Raw genomic sequence first — 19,187 nt, forward strand, 5'->3', positions numbered from 1 at the left:
AACTCCGCTGGTCAGTTTGGCGCACATTCCTAAAGGCTTACTGGTCAATTGGGACTGCGCATGTGCAAGCTTGACCAGTACTAAAAATAGCCTGTTGCTGGGCAGACTGAAGTGGTCAGTGAAACGGACAATGGACTAAAGGGCACGCCGGCCACGAGGCCGCTTATGATCTAAGATGGCCGCTGCAGTATTCAAAATGGCGTTCTCGTATTCAGCCAAGTTAAAGAGGACAATGTGTAGTTTCAGCTAATCGCTAACGCGGCCATGCCAATTACGACACCTAGTATGTAAATGTGCAGGAACAGCATGTATTGTGTGGCAGTTGTAAATGTGTGCACAAATGTCTGTGGCTGTGTCTTCCTGGCCCTTTATTATGCACAGTTTGTATTTAGGCATATTCTTTGCTGTTGATGTATAGTGTTTGAAGTTTTGACTTTATGAGAATGTGATGTGTAAGCCAATGCTTAATTTTTTCTTCTTAGTAACATATAATGTTTCCGTGTAAAATAGTAATGTTAGTACCGAAAAAATATTGTTAGCATTTGACATGCAATTCTGGGGGCTGAGTGTTATAAATTAAAAACGTATGGAGAGGTATGCGCGCGCTACATAGAGATGGGGTGGTCTCATTACCCAGCGGAATGTGAGATAAGATGTGCCCTTTGTGTTGGTATAAAATAAAACTTATTCATCTGAACAAAAGCGAAGTAATTACATTTAATGTGAAGATCTGGGTGCAGAGTGTCAAGTTTTGAAAGAAATGATTTTGTATTTGCTCAAGTTTTTAAAAAACATTTTGCAGTGGATGTTATTTTGTGACAGTGTAATTTGTGTTGTCGGGCAGTTTTATTTTGGAGGTTTTTTTTTTTTGTAGAGATCACAAGAGCTTTGCATCCTGCTGTTTAAATTAGCATTTCACAGATGCTGCTCGACAACAGATAAGAATCTTTACAACGGTGCCTAAAGCACTCCAGTATCCTGTTTGAGTTTAGTTTCACAAAGTCTTAAAGTCTGCGTCCTGAGTGTTTATGTTAATGGAATTGTAGAGCGGGGTGCGCAGTAGAAAAGGAGTGAGGGGTGTAATGTATTTTGTCATTATTTTAACCATGTAAAGAATGTCCTGTAATGTTAATGTAAAGTCTGTATGCTGAAAGTGCATTTTTTAACATAAACGTGTGTGTTTTGGAGAGGGAAGGGTGGGTGTGAGTAGACCTCGTAGTATAAGAAAAACATTTTTTATGTAGCCGAAAACGATATTTTTTTCGTAACGTAACCGTAATTGCAAATAAAAAGAAAAAGCATGTGTTGAAGAAGCACTTCTTCTTTTTTTTTCTTGGGACACATTGTTTGCTGTAGAAGTATAGTGGTGATAACATTTGCTTAATGGCAGCGTTATGTGTACACTAAGTGTAAAAAAAAAAAAATTTCCCCACATATAATTTTTTTCTACAACATAGTAGTTTCTGTAAGAAATACATATTTTATCACATGTGACATGCAAATCTGTGGGTTCTGTATTTTATAAACATATGGAGAGCTATAGGCACGCTAGAGATCCAGGGAGTGGTCTGATTAGGAAGTTGAATGGGAGCTTAGATGTGGCCTTTGTGTTTGTAAAATAAAAGTATTCATCACAACGAAAACGCAACTAATTAAAGTTGAGTTGAAGCTCTGTGTGCACAATGTCAAATATCCCAACAAATGTATTTGTATTTACTAAAAAAAACGAATACCATTGGCAGTGCATGTTATTTTGTGACAAGTGAATTTCTGCAGTTGTCCGCCTTTTTAGAGCGCGATGAACAAACGCGCATGCGTATGTTGTTTTTTTTTAGCCGCTCACAAGAGCTTCGCATCCTGCAGTTCAAATTAGCATTTCACAGATGCTGTCCGACATCAGATTAGAATCTTGACGACGGTGCTTGAATCACTTCACTATTCTCTTAGAGTTGCCTTCCCCAAAGTCTTAAAGTCTGTGACCTTAGTGTTTATGTTAATGAAATAGCAGAGCGGGGCACGCGGTAGAGAAGAAATGAGGGGATGAAGGAATTAGTCAGTTGGTTGTTAGAGAGGCTGTGTGTTTTGTGTACTTTGAAATCTAACTTTTTTTTAAGATGGAAATCCAAGTTAAAACATTTAACCTGCAAGTTTTTTGTACAACGAAAAATTTAAAAAATCCGTCATTTTAATTCAGTAGAAAAGTTATTAGCGTGCTGGAGAGAAAGGGGGAGTGATAACCGCGAGGTGCGCGAGTCATTTGAAAAGAGCTTGGACTAAGTGGAGAGCCAATGGGAGAGAGACTGTGGATTGAATGTGGTGGCTGTAGGATGCATGTGGTGGCTGTAGGATGCATGATGGTGTGCTGGAGTGCAAGGGGGGTGATCAGCACGAGGCGTGCCAGTCATCATGGATGCGAGCTTCATGTTGTCAGCGTGCACGAAGTAAACACCCAATGAAAGTATAGTCTGTGTGAGGGAGGGGGCGGTATGAGCGAGAGGGCAGCGTGCAGAAAGAACGAATGGGAGAGAGGCTGCTAGAGAGAAGGAGTTGGGTGGCTGTGGGATGCATGATAGCGTGCCGGAGAGAAAGGGGGAGTGATCACCGCGAGGCGCGCTAGTCATTTGAAAAGAGCGTGGACTAAGTGGAGAGCCAATGGGAGAGAGGCTGTGGAATGACTGTGGTGGCTGTAGGATGCATGATGACGTGCTGGAGAGCAAGGGGGTGTGACCAGCTTGAGGCGCGTAAAAAAAATGCAAGAGGGTTTGATCAAAGTGAAGCGCGAGCTGGACAGGGAGAGGGTGGGAGGACTTTAAGTTGAGAGCCAATGAGTAGTGGCTGTGTGATGGGTGAGGCGTGCGAGTCAGCTGAAAAGAGCGTGCCCTAAGTGGAGAGCCAATGGGAGACAGGCTGTAGAATGAGTGTGGTGCCTGTGTGATGCGTGATAGCGTGCTGGAGAGCAATGGGGTGTGATCAGCTTGAGGCGCGAGATAGAAAGGCAGAGGGTGGGAGGACTTTAAATGACAAGTTAATGAAAGAACGTTAAAAAAGTGAAAGGGGGTGTGATCAAAGTGAAGCGCAAGCTAGACAGGGAGAGGGTGGGAGGACTTTAAGTGGAGAGCCAATGAAACAGCTTGAAAAAAGTGTATGTGGCGAGAATGCGCGTGCTTGTGTTGACGTGCACTGCATCAAATCGCAACTTGGTTAAACTCTGGTTAAGCCCCTAAATCTCTCGCCAGCTCGAATGCGCAAGCGCAATGGCAGGCGAGACCTAAAAAATGTATTCATAAGATGACCAGACGAAGACGAAGCAGCCTTCAGGAGTAGATCCAAGCTTAATCTGACCCCAGTAAGTCCACTAACCGTCATTAACAATACAATGCATTAAACAAATCCTAACTGTAAACTGACAGTCGCATGCATAACATTTCAACCAAATACATTCTAAACGTTCTTCCCGTTCCTTGTGAAGGCTAGAAAGGGCATAACAAGGAACGGAAATAAAAGAAACACACTACACCTGCCCTTCCCTTTCTCCTCTTCTCTGCTGGCTCACTCTCTCGCTTTATCTAACCTACTACCCCGCTTTATCTAACCCCCTACCCCGAAACTGCTTGAGAGCGTCCCTCACGCCTCTCCTTTAATCTGTGCCTTGCTTTCCTATGACTGTTGTGGCCCACCTCCCCATCTGTCCTTCCTTTCCTCCCCTGCCTCCCAGGCTTTCTCTCAATCTAGGTTTGCATGGCTTCCTCCCTGCCTATCTGCTCATGCATCTTCCTTCATGCCACCCCTTTCTGTATATTTACCTAGCCCCTCTCCTGTAAGCCTGTCAGCCTTGCTGCTTAATGGTTTAATGTCTTCTTTCTCTCTTCTTATTTCCTTTGGTCTTGCAGAAAACTGCCAATCTCTGTCCCCTCTCTCTCTCTCCCTCACTGTGCCGGTCTCCTACCTCATAGCTTCCTCTATGTGCCACCCACCTCTGACGTTCCTCCATTCTCTGCTGACCCCTTCTCCTCCCGTCGCTCTCTCTGCAACAATCCATTGTCAAACCAAGGGTAACTCTTTCTTCCGGTCTTTCTATACTCTGACTATTTCTCTCTCTACCTCCCAACCGGTATTCCTCTTCTTTTATGTATTCCTCTCTCACACTACCTTTTTGCTTAACCTTTTTTCCTAATTATATCGTATCGCTCATCTGTTCTTGTTTCGGTACTCTCTCTGCTTGCTTATCTCCACCCACCAGTCTCTCTCCCTCATGTCTCCTTGCCTCTGTTGCTCGCCCTTCTTTGCTTCTCTCCCTCCCCTCTTCTTACTACAGTCTGCCCCTCCCACACTTTTAGCACTTCCTCGTTGCCCCCTCCTCGCACTTCTTCGTTGCCCCCTCCTTTCAGGTAAGCAGTCTGTCCTGCTTGCTGATAATGTATGAGGAGACACAGGCCTGCCTTCCCAGGTGTGTAACTGCCTGCATAGTCAGTCTTATTAAAACACTCGTATGCTTAGTTTTCTGAAACCGGAGACTGCTGGGCAAAGCACAATAAGTGCCTCGTGACACTGAAGTGATTTTTCCTCGAAAAATTATAGATCCTCTAATTTTGCCTATGATTAATTTTCCAAAATGGGCTCATTATGTTTCAAGGTATATTTGCATAATGCATTATTTGTCTATATTTAAAAAAAAAAAAAAAAAAAGCTGTCCACCCTTCGAAAGGTTCAAATTCCACTGTTTGGTTCTCTAATGGGTTTCATCCTATAACCTTTTTGTTTTCAGTAGCTCAAATGTCTAAACCTTAAATGGGAAACGACCTTAACCACAAAGTTTTAATTACGAGTTACCTCTCCAAAAGTGGCTTGTAATGTGAGGTTAAGTAACAATATATCCTACAAGTAGGCAGTGCAACACCACTTCAGCATCAGTGCAGCACCACCTCAAAATCCGAACAGCACCATCTCAGCATCTGCACAGCATCACCACCAGTGCAGCACCAATTCATTATCAACACAGCCCCACCTCAGCAGCAATTCAGCATCAGCGCAGCACTACTTCAGCACCATCTAAGCAGCTCCACAACATCACTACCAGTGCAGCACCAATTCAGCTTCAGCGCAGCACTACTTCAGCATCACCTCAGCACAGCACCATCTCAGTATCTGCATAGCATCACCACTAGTGCAGCACCAATTCAGCATCAACACAGCCCCATCTCAGCAGCAATTCAGCACCAACGCAGCACCACTTCAGCACAGCACTACTTCAGCACCACCTCAGCACAGCACCACATCTGCATCACTGAGCACCACTTGAGTCTGCCCTTAGGATCAGGCATCTGTTTCTCCCCAAGTGTCTGTCCACTACTCTTGTTGAAATTCAGGTACTGTTTCCTGACCACCAACCTCCCGTATTTTGTCCCCTCCACCCTAACAAACAAAAAAGCTATAACAAACAAGCTATAAAACAGGCAGAAAGAAGCTGCCACAATTGCAAGACAAAAAACTAGAAGACCATTTCTTTAATGTTAATTCTTTTTTCAATAGTTATTCAATTGTACATAATGTCTTCTTGGTTATATATAAGGAACCAAAATGCTATGACACTTTTTTATTGTAACTTTACAACATGCTGCACAGCAGTCACAATGCTCTACAACGTAGCTTTAAAACATTGGCAGAGCCAATAGCTCTACCTAAACACTTATAAGGTCCCAAAGGCGAGACCTAATGGCTATGCCACTTGTAATCCGGCGCCTCCTGTGGCCGGGAATTCAAATATGGCACCCGTGATCTGGCACTAGGAAAAGGAGGTCGGTGGTCCACCCCCGATATGCAGGGGAACGCCGGCTCAAGAAGAGGAAGGGCGAGAGGGAGGAGAAGAGGACGACATAGAGCCGGTCAGTGCGCTGCTGCTGCTGCACAGAGAGAACCCAGAGGAGCTGGTGCTCCAGAGGGAGAGGCCCGAAGAGCTGGAGCTGCGGAGAGAGAGACAAGCGCTAGTAAAAGGAATCCAGGAAGAAGACGCCCTACCGAAGAACCGCCTAGAGGCAAGGTCCCAGAGTCAAGCTGGCCTGAAGAGGAGGAGGGCGGTGTGGCTTTCCTCTGCCAGGACCCTGGAGGGTCGTGGCCACAGGCAAGCGCCTTTCTTTACTTATTTTTCCACAGGCTGGTGGAGGTTGGTGCAGTGAAGGGCACCTGTATGTCGGGGCTCGAGTCGGGATACCACGCGGGTGGACGGCGTCCCCCCACTTATTTTACCTGGTGGACGCCGTCCCCTCTGCCAAACAAAATTGTGCCCTGTGTGTGTGTATTCATCCTTGTGTGTTTCTGTGTGTGCAGGTCTCATTCTGCTCTGTGTGTCTGCATACCCGGGCGCGCGCGTGTCTGATTCTGTTTATTTTTGCAGACCCGTGAGGAGTTCCTGTCTCTCTTGCGGTCTATGTGTACCTGTGTGTACTTTACCATGTGACACGCTGTTTGCCACAGTTCACTCGGATCACGAGGGCTAAAACCATAACACCGCGGGCCGTGCCACGTCACCTCCCAGGGTCCGGTCTGTTGTGTTTCAACCCCCCCCCCCCCCCCCCCCCCCCCCCCCCCCCCCCCCCAATTTCAGATCAGACCCCACCTCAGGAAAGGCTTCACCAAACCAGAAAGATTCAAGTAGGTGACAACGTCCGATTCGCACAGTTACAAAGTTTGAAGCAATTCTTTCAAGAACAAAATAACTTTTTGTAAGAAGGGTTTTTTTTCTTCTGCAAAACCAACTCATTTTGCAGAGTGTTTCGCCTCTGTTTTATTTACCACAACCCCTCTAGCGCCTAAGCTAGCCCCAATGTCTTGTTCGCTTTACAACTGTTATATTCTGAAGAAAACATGGACACCTGAAGTCTCTTTCTGGGTGCAACTGCAACTGAGTGCAAACCACCTTTTGTGACGTCACTTCCTGTTGTGACGTCAGCATACCCCCACTTCTTTTTTTAGGACTTGTGCCCTGCTGTATGTTCATGTTCACCAAAGTCCGTATTCACTTCCACGTATTTCCCCAGAAACCTTGTACAACACAGCCCCTTTCAACCCTACACCATCCGACCCCAGGTGACGGTACACTGACTGCCTCAACCCTTTCATACGTGATCCCTGTCTGTCTTTTCTTCCGAGGGCCCTGTCTACTGACCCCTCTCCCTACATCCAGTGGGCTGGAAGAACCGAACACGAGGACGTCTCCTATCAAGAGAACGGGAGGGAGAGACTGACCCAGAAGTCTAGAGACTGAGACGGAGGACAAGGAGTCCTCCAGTTTATTTGATTTATTGTCTTTGCTGGACTTTTGTTTCACTTCCACGTCTTTCTTTTGATTTGGCCATTAAAACCCCTATATAATTATTCCTGGCGCACTGTTCTGTATAACCACGCGACCACACCAATGCTTGTTGTTTTTATATCACTGCTCAAAAGTGGAATATTAAGCTGTCTTGTAATGAACAAATAGTAACTAACTTACCTTGTGGTCTTCAATGTTCCTTCTTGTAAACTCCGACCTAAATGACTGGCATGCACCTTTCTATTTATGAATTACTATTAGCAATACCTGTTTTAAGAACATGCACATGTATTCATATTAAACTTGATGTGCTTCCAGAGTATCTCGATAAATTTGTGTACCTATCCTTCTTAAAGCTGAAGATCATCAAGCACTTTTTTTGAGCAGTCATGTAGCTTATTAGAATGCCACTTGTGGCACGTCTCACCGGCAGCAACTTCTCGGCAGTCGCTGATTTCTCTTGGCTTCCCTCTGCCTTCACCAGCTACTCGCGGTACCCGCTCTGCGGGTCCCACGTCGTGTGGGCAGCTGTTTGTGTGCTGTTTATTACCGGAGGGGTTAACGTCATCTGGGCCTGCGGGGCTGCGAGCGATCGGAGGCGCAGGACTTCCAGTCCCAGGAGCGCCCGCCCGCCCTCATCGTTCACACCTGGGCAGCTCTCCCTGCAGGCTCCTCCCCCTCACTCAGTTCCTATAAGTACATTGGACTAGTCCCGCTGCGCGGGAGCGGCCAGGGAGAAGCCCGGGACAAGGACGGGACCGTCTGTGGCCGTCTGTGGCCGTCTGTGGCCGTCTGTGGCCGTCTGTGGCCGTCTGTGGCCGTCTGTGGCCGTCTGTGGCCGTCTGTGGCCGTCCGGGGCCGGCAAGGGTCGGGTTGGGCCACCCTCCTGACACCGTTATTGCCCCATAATCTGGTACCCTTATGATTGTGTTGAATTAGTGTATTACTAGGTCACTGATGTTGCTATATTGCTGGTAAAACATTGTCTTTTTTGGGTCATCGCATTGATTGTTTTGTATTCTGTGGGACTTGGAAGGCTACTAAGTGCCTGGTTTTAAAATGCCCCTTCGGTCAGGTAGGGAAAGGCAAGTCCAGGTTTCCACCTCCAATGGTACCTTCACAGGTACTATTGATCAGTTTTTCAAACGTACAACCTGTATTTTGGAGAAGGAAATAGCTCTTGTTGAAAAACGCCTTTCATTAGATATAATCACGGGCAAGCGTTCTTCACTTGGAAAAATTAATGAGGCTGTCTCCCCTGTCCCACTTTCCCAATTGAATAATGTTACTCATAATATTAATGTGGACTTAACGGTAGCCACTGCATCTGCTAGCCAAACTCTGGATCTAGAGGGGATTGGTACAGATAGTGTACTTGTTACTGCCCACGACACTATAGTGGATAGTAGCACTATCTACCATGACTTATCCCGTGATGACACCGGTCTTTCAGATTCCCCTAATCTCACCCAAAGTACCGAGCGGGTAAATTTATCTACTACTTCTCAGTGCTCGCCCACTTAAAATCCTGGTAAACGGAAAAGGGTAGATTCAACCGACACAGAGGGACACAACAAGGGTCAGGGAGCTACCTACATATCCCCCACACAGAAAACCACCTCCACAGCAGTGGTTCCTCCTGAGGAACATAATGTCACAGTAAATATTGTAGAAAGTATACTCCTAGCCAAGATAGAGCTACTGATTAAATCCTTACTCTTACCGTTATTTGAACGGACTAGACTATTAAACACCAAGATGGATTCTTTGGATACACTAGTAAAAGAGAGCATAGCAGCAACAAATAGAATCCACACATCTCTAGCTTCTAAAGGTACAGATTTGACACTTCCCAAGAACAACCCAGTGATTTCCAGGGATGGGGGTACTAGAGCAAAAGCGGGACCCCCCACCACAAAAGTTCCTCAGCATAAACCCGCTCCTGTTATAAAGAAAAAACAGACAACCGAGAGTATATCTCAGCAAACGGTTGCCACTGTTTCAAATCCACAGCCCCCATCTAGAAAACCATCTAATCCTACCAGCCATTTTGACCAAAGTATACGGTCCAGGATCAAACCTGTACCCAGGAAACAATGTGTGAACCTCCCCCCTGAGTCACTTCCTTATACCATCATTTTAACAGGAGTGGCCCCCTTAGAGGATAGTAAGAGTGAAACACACAAAGATCTATATAATAAGGTAATATTTTGGCTAAATAAAAACCGCCCACTCCCTCCTAACTCAAACATAGAGATCCTTAATGTTAGGAGGGTGGACTGGGTAGGATACAGTAAAAAAGATCTTGAGGGGGATTTTGTAGTAATCAGCTTCAGGGAGCCCTGGGTAGCTGATTACATCAGCAGGGAGCCTAGATATGGTAGATTGGGGGATGTTCAAACTCTATCCCTGTATTATTTCTACCCCACACTAAATCCTCACAGAGCCCAAACACCGCACCCCCACTTCCGATGGTATAGACCTAGAGATAGATCTCACCATGAAACACCAATCTATCCAATGTTTCAGCCCCATCTCTTGAACCGGTTTGCCCCACTATCGGGATTGGATGGGGTGGACTGACTTAACAATGGTCCCTTGGACCCAAGGTTGTTTAGAGATACAGGAAACTGTTCATTAACTAATACTGCAATTATAGTGGATATGTCCGAGACAGAGTTTGGAAAATTCCCCCAGGGAAGGATAGGAAGGGGGGAAACATTAAGCCATACTCTCACACTTGAGACCAGTGGGGGGAATGTTACTTCTGTTGATATACCGCATAAGTCAACTGTACCTACCCGTAAGATATTATCCTGGAATATTGCTGGGTTGAAGGGGAAACTGGCAGAAGCTGACTGGGGGTCTTTTGTGGAACTTCATGATATTAATCATACTACAAGAAAGTTGGTCTATTGATGCTATTTATCGGGTTGGTTATTTGAATTATTTTAAACCAGCCAGTAAAGGTATAAAAGGTCGTCCCTCTGGGAACTTGTTATCTGGATCAGACAATCTTTAGGTTTTAAAATCTCTGACCTACCGATATCGAGCAATGATATTCTAGCTTTAAAATTGAGTAGTAAAACTAGCCAAGATCTCTTCCTGATTAATATATATGCCAGGGGGCGACCAGGTGGGAAGTCTTCAAAAACGGCTGAGGATTTAGATTCCCTACTGAATACTATTGATAGGGACGAATGTGTATTGGTGGCTGGGGACTTTAATTATTCATTTGAACCTGTCCCCAATCTGGATAAGGGGTGTTATGGTGAAGTCGATCAGATCTGGAACATTCCCCACCTAACCATTCCACCTGTCAAAAAAGTAACAGAGGCCGTTATGCAATGGCTAGGTCTATGTCTTGAATGGAATCTACGAGCAGCGAATGGGAGGACAAAATCTGACCTGATGGGAAATGCTACTTTCAATAACGCCCATAACTCGAGCCGTATAGATAACTTCTTAATTAGGATGGAGTACTGGAGTTTACTTGAGGATATGGAAATAGTTACAAGGTCAGAAAGTGATCATAATCCCCTAGTAATAAACTTATCAATATACTGTGACTTACAGAGAACTAGTGCAACAAACTTAATTACTGCTGAGGCTGTTCTTACGAACGATTGTAGAAGGGTGCGTTGGGCCAGGTTTCTGGAAGATCCAACCATTATAGATAAGGTTTCACAAGTGGTATTAGAAGCAACCAAATTGATGGTGCCCATATTAGATGATGCTAGTACACTGGATCAAATTGCGGTGATTCATGAGTCCCTTTTTAACCAAATCAAAACTTTTTTTATTAAACCAGCTAAAAGAAGGAAAACCGGCTCGGTTCAATTAGGAGCCAAATGGTATGGTAAGACTTGTCGTCTTGCCCATAGCTCCTTGGTAGCTGCTATTAAAACTAGGTCAGCTATAGACATTAAGCTAGAAAGGGCAAACTATAAGAAGGTGCTTAAGCAGGCGAAGATAAACTGGGACGAGCAACGTTGGCTAGATCTGTATAAGGCCAGTATTTCCACCAACCAGCAAACATTCTGGGAAGTAGTGAAATGGGGAGGGACAGGGGACCAGCAAACTCCAGTTAATTATGTCCCAGCCGAGACATTGGTTAAGCATTTCTCGGCGCAGTTCAGTAATACAGATCTGATCGCCCGTAATCTAGGAGAGACTATCAGTGCTCTGACTGCAGTCCCCTCACATGATCAGATAGTCTTCACGGAACTGGAGGCTGTAAAAGCTTTAAAACTAGTTCAGAATGGGAAAGCTCCTGGAATGGACTGTGTTCCAGCGGATCTTTTTAAGTTTGATCAAGATAATTGGGTCCCATACATAGCCAACTTAGCAAATGCTATAGCTAGAGGTGTCAGAATTCCTGACTCTTGGAGAGGGGCGGAGATCCTACCTGTGTATAAAAAAGGGGATAGGACTGATGCGGGAAATTATCGCCCCCTCAGTCTTATCGATGCCCTGCAGAAGGTAATTGCCAGAATGCTGTTGGGTAGAATCCAGATTTGGATGACAGAAGAAAACATCCTGTCCCCACTGCAGGCTGGCTTCAGGGCTAATATAAGCACAGTTGACCAAGTACTCAGATTTGCTATGATTTACTGGAAGACTGTGTTTCTAAGAGGAGGTACAATATACGCAGCATTTGTGGATCTCAAATCTGCGTTTGATTTGGTCCCCAGAGTAAAGTTGTGGGCAGCCCTAAGGAGAATGGGTGTACCATCGCCCTTCTTGAGTTCACAATCAGGTTGCATGAGGAAAATTTCGCCAGAGTAAGGTGGGGTCGCCAGGGACAGGTGACCAATTTTATTCCTGTGACCCGTGGAGTGAGGCAGGGCTGTGTCCTGGCCCCCACCCTATTCATACTTTTTATCAACCAGGTGGTTCAGTTCCTCTTAGCAACTCTGACAGATGCACCAACACTGGGTGGGACCAAATTCCCCCTTTTAATTTTTGCTGATGACACCCTAATTTTAGCAAAAACACAGATGGGTCTTCAGTTAGCTATAAATAAGTTTGCGGACTTTTGCAGCCAAAACGACCTCGAAATTAATGTTTCTAAGACTAAGTTTATGGTCCTGACAAAGAATAAACCCCTGAGGGGCCATGTAACGATGAATGGGACTAGCTTAGAACAAGTAGAGGTTATGACCTATTTAGGAGTTGTTATTGATTATAGGTTACGCTGGAAAGAACAAATTGAGGCCCTTAGTCTAAAATTTGCACGATTATCGGGGTGCCTTGTGAAAGAACAACGTTGCTCTCTGACTAAAAGAGTTCTACCAGCGCTTAAAATCTATAGCCCCAAAATTAGTACCGCCATACTTTATGGGGCTGATCTCTGGGGGAATGTGGATCTGGCTGCTTTGGATAAAATCCAGAACAAATTTTTTCGCAGTCTAGTGAGTCTCCCACCATCGACACCATCTCTACCACTTATGTTAGATATGGGCTTTCATACTATTAAACATCATGCCCAATATAGGATGGTTGCGTTATGGAGACGTATCTGGTCTACCCCAGAATTAATCATGTTTGCCAATGAAATACAGGATGTAAGAGCGCAACAAGGGGCGGGGGATATACCCTGGTTTAAATCTATTAAGAATACCCTATTTAGAATGGGTCTCCATTCGCTTTGGACTGAGCCGGGTAATCACATCTTCCCGTCAAAAAAGACTTTAAACTTCTTTTCTGGTCCTTAGTTAAAGAAGAACATGTTACGCTTTCTGAGAAATCAAACCTGACTAGCATGTTTTTGATCCATAAAGTAGTCCCATATACAGAGACCTATTGGGACACCATTCTTAAAAGTTCCGATAGGAAACTATATCATCAGTTCCGTGTAGGAACTTTGCCACTAAGAGAATTCACTAATAAATGGCAAAATCAACAGTCCTTGTTCTGCCCTTGGTGTCATGAGCAAAAGGAATCCCTAGGGCACTTCCTGTTTGTATGCCCAGCTTACTGTGAACCGCGCCATAAATGGCTAAAACCTATATGTAAAAGACTAAATACCAGGGTGAGCAGTGAAGCAATGTCAATACTGAGATATAATACAGCCGAATGGCTGTCTATAGGAGTGGCAAAATTTCTTGGATGGGCCTGGTTAATCAGAGCAAGGTGTATATGAAGAGCCAATAGCTGAATGTTAAATATGCTGCAATGTCTTTTTATACCTGTATAATTCTGATATTAACGTCTTTCTATGCAATTTAATTGATTTTTTAAAATTAGATCTATGATGATATTAACTGTTTGTATAAAATTTGTATATATTTATTGTGTGCGTATGTATTTTATAATGCTTGTCTTTTATGAAGAAAAACTTCGAAATAAAGACGTTACAAACTGAAACTGAAACTAGTAAATTTGTCACATGTAAGGTATGTGAACATTATTATGCCTGTTTTAAAACGTCGTTACCTTTCTCTAACCTAGCTTAGATCCGCTGAGTAACTATCTATGTGTTGTGTGAACACGAGTGTTTTTTCCTCCTAACTCTTCTGTCTTTTAATTTTAGAATAATCTAGGCATTTTATGGGCAGGAAGAGGCGAAATTCAAGTTGCTCAAACTTACTTGGAATCTGCCGAGATCCTGTACATTAAATATATGAAACAGGTATTTATCGTTTTACTGCATTGCCATTTTTATGCAATTCAGATTGTCTTTGTCCTAAGAACAAGTTCTGTTACATCTCATTTCACAAATTAAGTGTAGTGAAAACTGTCTAGAACAGTTTTTACTCGTTTGCTTCTTCCGAAAACATGATGATTTTAATGTATGCCTTTTTTAAAGTTGTTAAGTTGTCTATTTCCTATCTAATATCTACTCCTCAAATGAAGCAAAACTTGATACGCATGTGTAATATTTGTAGTATAATTCCATACCTCTTTATGCGTTTTTAAAGGAAATAGTGTGTGGTTTGTATATTAATTAACATAATGTGTTAATTTCAAGTACAAATTAAGTACAAATTAACTTTGAATCCTTTTATCTGAAGATTCTTATTTAACGTAGGCTCTAGATTAAAGTGCAATTAGCGGACTATATTCACTTTGTGAAAGTGCATGCAGATTTTTTAAATTGTGTTCTCGCTTATTTTACTTAGATTGGAAGACCTCCGCTAGAGCTGCATGAACACTTTATGGGAGAAGAAGAGCGATTTACCGAACAAGAACGATTCAAAAGGTGGTTTTCTGTCACTGATTTCCTTTTTTTGTTTTAAGGTAGGGCTAGAGCCAGCTCTAGATTTCTAAAGCAGGGCTAATTTGTTAGAGAAGAAAGGGATTGTGGTGACGAAATGCATTTCGTAGATGTTTGTGGACGGGATAGTCTATCACAAACATGACAGATAGCCCGTTCCCTATATTACAAGTGCATTATAGCTTTCAGCTCTTCAGATAAGGAAGACTGGATATCCGCTAAAATAAGGCCCAAAGTCATTAAAAATGACCACATGCATCAGTTGTGTTTACCAACCAAGGCCACTGCGGAACCATGAACTCTAATGGCTCCCCTTGAGGATGCCCTTGAATAGGAGAGAAAAAATGCATAACCCCCTAGTGGACTCCCTTTTTGCTTCTCAGTTGTGCGTTGTGTGATTCCGTCCGCAAAGACTCCCTATTTGACTGCTCCTTTAACTATGTGTGTACCATCCCTCTGCATGTAACCTAATCACATACTCACCAGCTGCGAGTGTTCCCATCTCTGCCCCTGACCCTAATCGCAGAGAGTATGAACGTAGTCAGAAGTATAGTGCAGAAAGGTGCCAAAGTCTTCTCATTTCACACAAACAACGGTACTTCAGCTACTTTTGTGAAAGCCTGTACTCTGCTACCTCATTTATCATTGCCACCTCTAAATATTGTTGACTTCCAACCACGTTTGTCAGGTGTACCTAATGTGACTCAGGTACAACCTGGCCAGCAGTTGAGATGATGCACCTGCAATTCGTCCCAAGACCCATGATGATCACAGGAAGAATGGGTTTCTGCTAGGGCTCCTCTTACTGAAAGTGTTTATGCAGCCAGAGAATGAACCGGATGAAATGTAATCCTGGCTTTTGTACCAGACTTCTGCATGTTCCTGATGAGAATACAGAAGTTGGTTTCTTCCCTCCGGAAATGCCTTTATGAGGGGTCCCTTTGTGATCAGTGTTTAAAAACGAATCCGGAGACAGGATAGGGAACATGGTTTTCAAGTAGCCCTTTAGCAACAGTGCTGGGTTAAAAGGGAAGACTTCCAGATTTATTCATTCTACTGGCCACCAGTTTTTTCTTTCTTTTCTGTCTCATGCCTTCTTTTATTTGGCGATAGAAGGGTATCTGTACAGACATCTAGCGTACCATATCCTAGAGATGGAGACTGCAAGTATGTAAAGGTATGCGTCAATAAAAAGAAAACAAAGTTCAGTACAGAGAAAACCTAGGGTCTTTATTTATTCAAGAAAAACTCTTCATCCAGCTGAGAAATACCTACATTTAATAAAAGTTGCGGTTGAGAACCATTGTTGGCTCAGTGTGTGCCTGACCAAAAATGAAGGCAATCTGACTTGTATACTTGCTTTACTTCAATAATTGAAAATGTCATGGTGGTTTAAAAGTTTGAACTCAGAAACCCAATTCCTCTCTCCACCATGGATTATAGGGATTTGGCATGATTACTATTCCACACTGGAATAAACCCATAGCCACGGAAACAAAAACAGACAAAAGAAATTAGTTTATATTTAATGCATATCCCCAGCCTGACGTCTTTATTATTTTTTATTTTTCAACATTTTGTCAGATATGGTATAGCATTGTCAGGATTTCCAATTAGTCTCATTTATGTGTTGAGCAGCTGAATGTAGCTGCAGGAGGCCAAAAAGAATGTGAGCTGCTCTTGTGAACAGGCAACATTAAAACTTCCTGTCCTCAATGCCACTCCATGGGTCCCAGGCTTCAGGAGAAACAAATGTATTACCCGTACAAAAGTTATGTCTCCAAAGCAAAAATAAAGTACATACCTATAAAGAAATTTTGCAGCAGATAAACAAAACTAGATTGACGAAGGCACACATTTATGTAGTGCCTATCTAATGCAGTGATCCGCACCGAGTAAACGGTTTTATAGAATCTTATTCAAAAATAATAAAAACAGTTTTAATTTGTGTACTAGGGTAAAATGGCCATTTATTTTTACGGCGTACCTAAGAGTCCAACAGCATGTATGTGCTGCTTATAATGCTTAGTAAGTAGACAAGCCTACCAGGAGAGCTGCTCATATACAACCATGCATAATCTTCAGATTGTGGTGTTTTCAAAAAGGCTAATGCTGCTCATTCAGTCAAGGACTGCTCACTGTGCCAATTGACTTCTCAGAATTAGAGATGTTGTTGAGGGTGGTTGCATGTGATATAGGCCTAAGCCTCATCTGTGCATGCTATCCACAAGGTTACACACATCCTTGATGTGTCTAACTTCTGAAAGCAAATATGGTCATTGCAGTTTCTACTTTGGCTTTGTTTGTAAAAGAGCACTGCCCTGTCAAACTATTTTCTGGACATCTGAAGAATTGGTCATGGCAGCATCTGTACTGCCCAATGTGTAAAGCACCAATGCCATGCCAGAATCCACATATTCATAGCATGTGTTGGCCGTAGATACATATGCTTAGCATATCCTGCCATCCAGTGTAGGTCGCTGATATTTGCAAGCTGTTTCGATCCGCCCGGGCCTGGCCTTGGACACACCATACTTTTCTAGACTGCCCAGCCCCCATCCCAGGCCAGCAGACCATTGGCTATTCAGCTACCAGGCAAGTCTGAGCCCTCCTCTCACACCTGCCCAGGCCCCTTAAGACCTTGCTGGGTGCACCCCAAATCATTCTCCTCCATCTTGTGAGTTGCAGCCTACCTGTGCCCCAGATTGCAGTGAGCAGAGTCCAGAAAGTGGTAAGGAGACAGACTAGTGCTGTCTCTTCCCAAGACAAAAAGTTGTTTAATTAAAAAACGATTTTCACTTTCTGTGTTTACTGTCTATGCATGTGGTTGTTACAGTGAAAAATGGTAGTTTTAGCCTGCCTGTAAATGCATATTTTATCACCTGTGTTGTGCTTTAAATTTGTGGTTTTCCCTGCCCATGATTGCGTGCATTTAGTGTGTTGAATTGTGGGATTTGCAGTCCAACCTCTGTAGTTTGTCCCTCTTATTCCTTGGCGACAATTCTGTTTTCCCTCCCAATTTCTCCTTTGCTCTGTGCTAAGACCTGTATGTTAACAGTGCACTCCCAGGCACCATTTTGTGTTCACAAGCCAGTGAAACCAGCATCCCCCCCCCCCCCCCCCCCCCCCAGCAACAGGATTTTTTTCTACATCAGAGGGTGCTTCTGGGAGCTGTTTAAACTGTGTTTTACCAGGGCCTGTGCACTTCGTTTTTTGGCCAGCAGTGGGAGTAAAGTTTTATTCAAACATCATTGTTAGATTTCAAGTTAGTGAGGCCCTTACCTGTCGAAGTCCAAAGTGTGGATTGAGCCTGTCTGTCTCCTAGGAGATTCTGAACAGGAGAAGCAGCTGCCCAGCCCCCACCACCATGCCAGCAGACCATTGGCTATTCAGCTACCAGGCAAGTCTGAGCCCTCCTCTCACACCTGCCCAGGCCCCTTAAGGCCTTGCTGGGTGCACCCCAAATCATTCTCCTCCATCTTGTGAGATGCAGCCTACCTGTGCCCCAGACTGTAGTGAGCAGAGTCCATGTAGTGGTAAGGAGACAGACTAGGGCTGTCTCTATCCAAGACAAAAAGTTGTTTATAAAACGATATTCACTTTGTGTTTACTGTCTATGCCTGTGGTTGTTACAGTAAAAAAATGTAGTTTTAGCCTGCCTGTAATTGCATATTTTATCACCTGTTGTGTTTTAGATTTGTGGTTTTCCCTGCCCATGATTGCCTCCATTTAATGTGTTGAGTTGTGGGATTTGCAGTGCAACCTCTGTAGTTTGTCCCTCTCATTCCTTTCTCCTTTGCTCTGTGCTAAGACCTGTATGTTAACACAGTGCACTCCCAGCCACCATTTTGTGATCACAAGCCAGTGAAACCAGCCCCCCTGCCTCCCCCTCCCCCCAGCAACAGGGATTTTTTCTACATCAGAGGGTGCTTCTGTGAGCTGTTTAAACTGTGTTTTACTAGGGCCTGTGCACTTCGTTTTTTGGCCAGCAGCAGGGTGAGTAAAGTTTTATTCAAACAGTATTGTTAGATTGCAAGTTAGGGAGGCCCTTACCTGCTGAAGTCCAAAGTGTGGATTGAGCCGGTCTGTCTCCTAGGAGATTCTGAACAGGAGAAGCAGCTGCCCAGCCCCCACGCCAAGGCCAGCAGACCATTGGCTATTCAGCTACCAGGCAAGTCTGAGCCCTCCTCTCACACCTGCCCAGGCCCCTTATGGCCTTGCTGGGTGCACCCCAAATCATTCTCCTCCATCTTGTGAGTTGCAGCCTACCTGTGCCCCAGATTGCAGTGAGCAGAGTCCAGGAAGTGGTAAGGAGACCGACTAGTGCTGTCTCTTCCCAAGGCCACAAGTTGTTTAAAAACGATTTTCACTTTCTGTGTTTACTGTCTATGCCTGTGGTTGTTACAGTAAACAATTGTAGTTTTAGCCTGCCTGTAATTGCATATTTTATCACCTGTGTTGTGTTTTAAATTTGTGGTTTTCCCTGCCCATGATTGCCTCCATTTATTGTGTTGAATTGTGGGATTTGCAGTCCAACCTCTGTAGTTTGTCACGCTCATTCCTTGGTGACAATTCTGTTTTCCCTACATATTTCCCCTTTGCTCTGTGCTAAGACCTGTATCTTAAAACAGTCCACTTCCAGCCACCACTTTGTTTTCA

General features: G+C 44.0%; 1 protein-coding gene across 1 annotated transcript in view; it reads left to right on the top strand.

Moving 5' to 3' along the window:
- The window catches only part of KIFBP (kinesin family binding protein), a 606,159-nt gene that overhangs the window by 216,455 nt on the left and 370,517 nt on the right, over nucleotides 1-19,187 (top strand). Inside the window, exons 2-3 of the mRNA XM_086922159.1 lie at nucleotides 13,845-13,943; nucleotides 14,434-14,513. Coding sequence (XP_086778285.1) covers nucleotides 13,845-13,943; nucleotides 14,434-14,513 — 179 coding nt within the window. The remainder of the gene's footprint in view (nucleotides 1-13,844; nucleotides 13,944-14,433; nucleotides 14,514-19,187) is intronic.

This window comes from Lissotriton vulgaris, chromosome 5, assembly GCF_964263255.1.
Source record: "Lissotriton vulgaris chromosome 5, aLisVul1.2, whole genome shotgun sequence".
In the NCBI taxonomy this organism is placed as follows: domain Eukaryota; kingdom Metazoa; phylum Chordata; class Amphibia; order Caudata; family Salamandridae; genus Lissotriton; species Lissotriton vulgaris.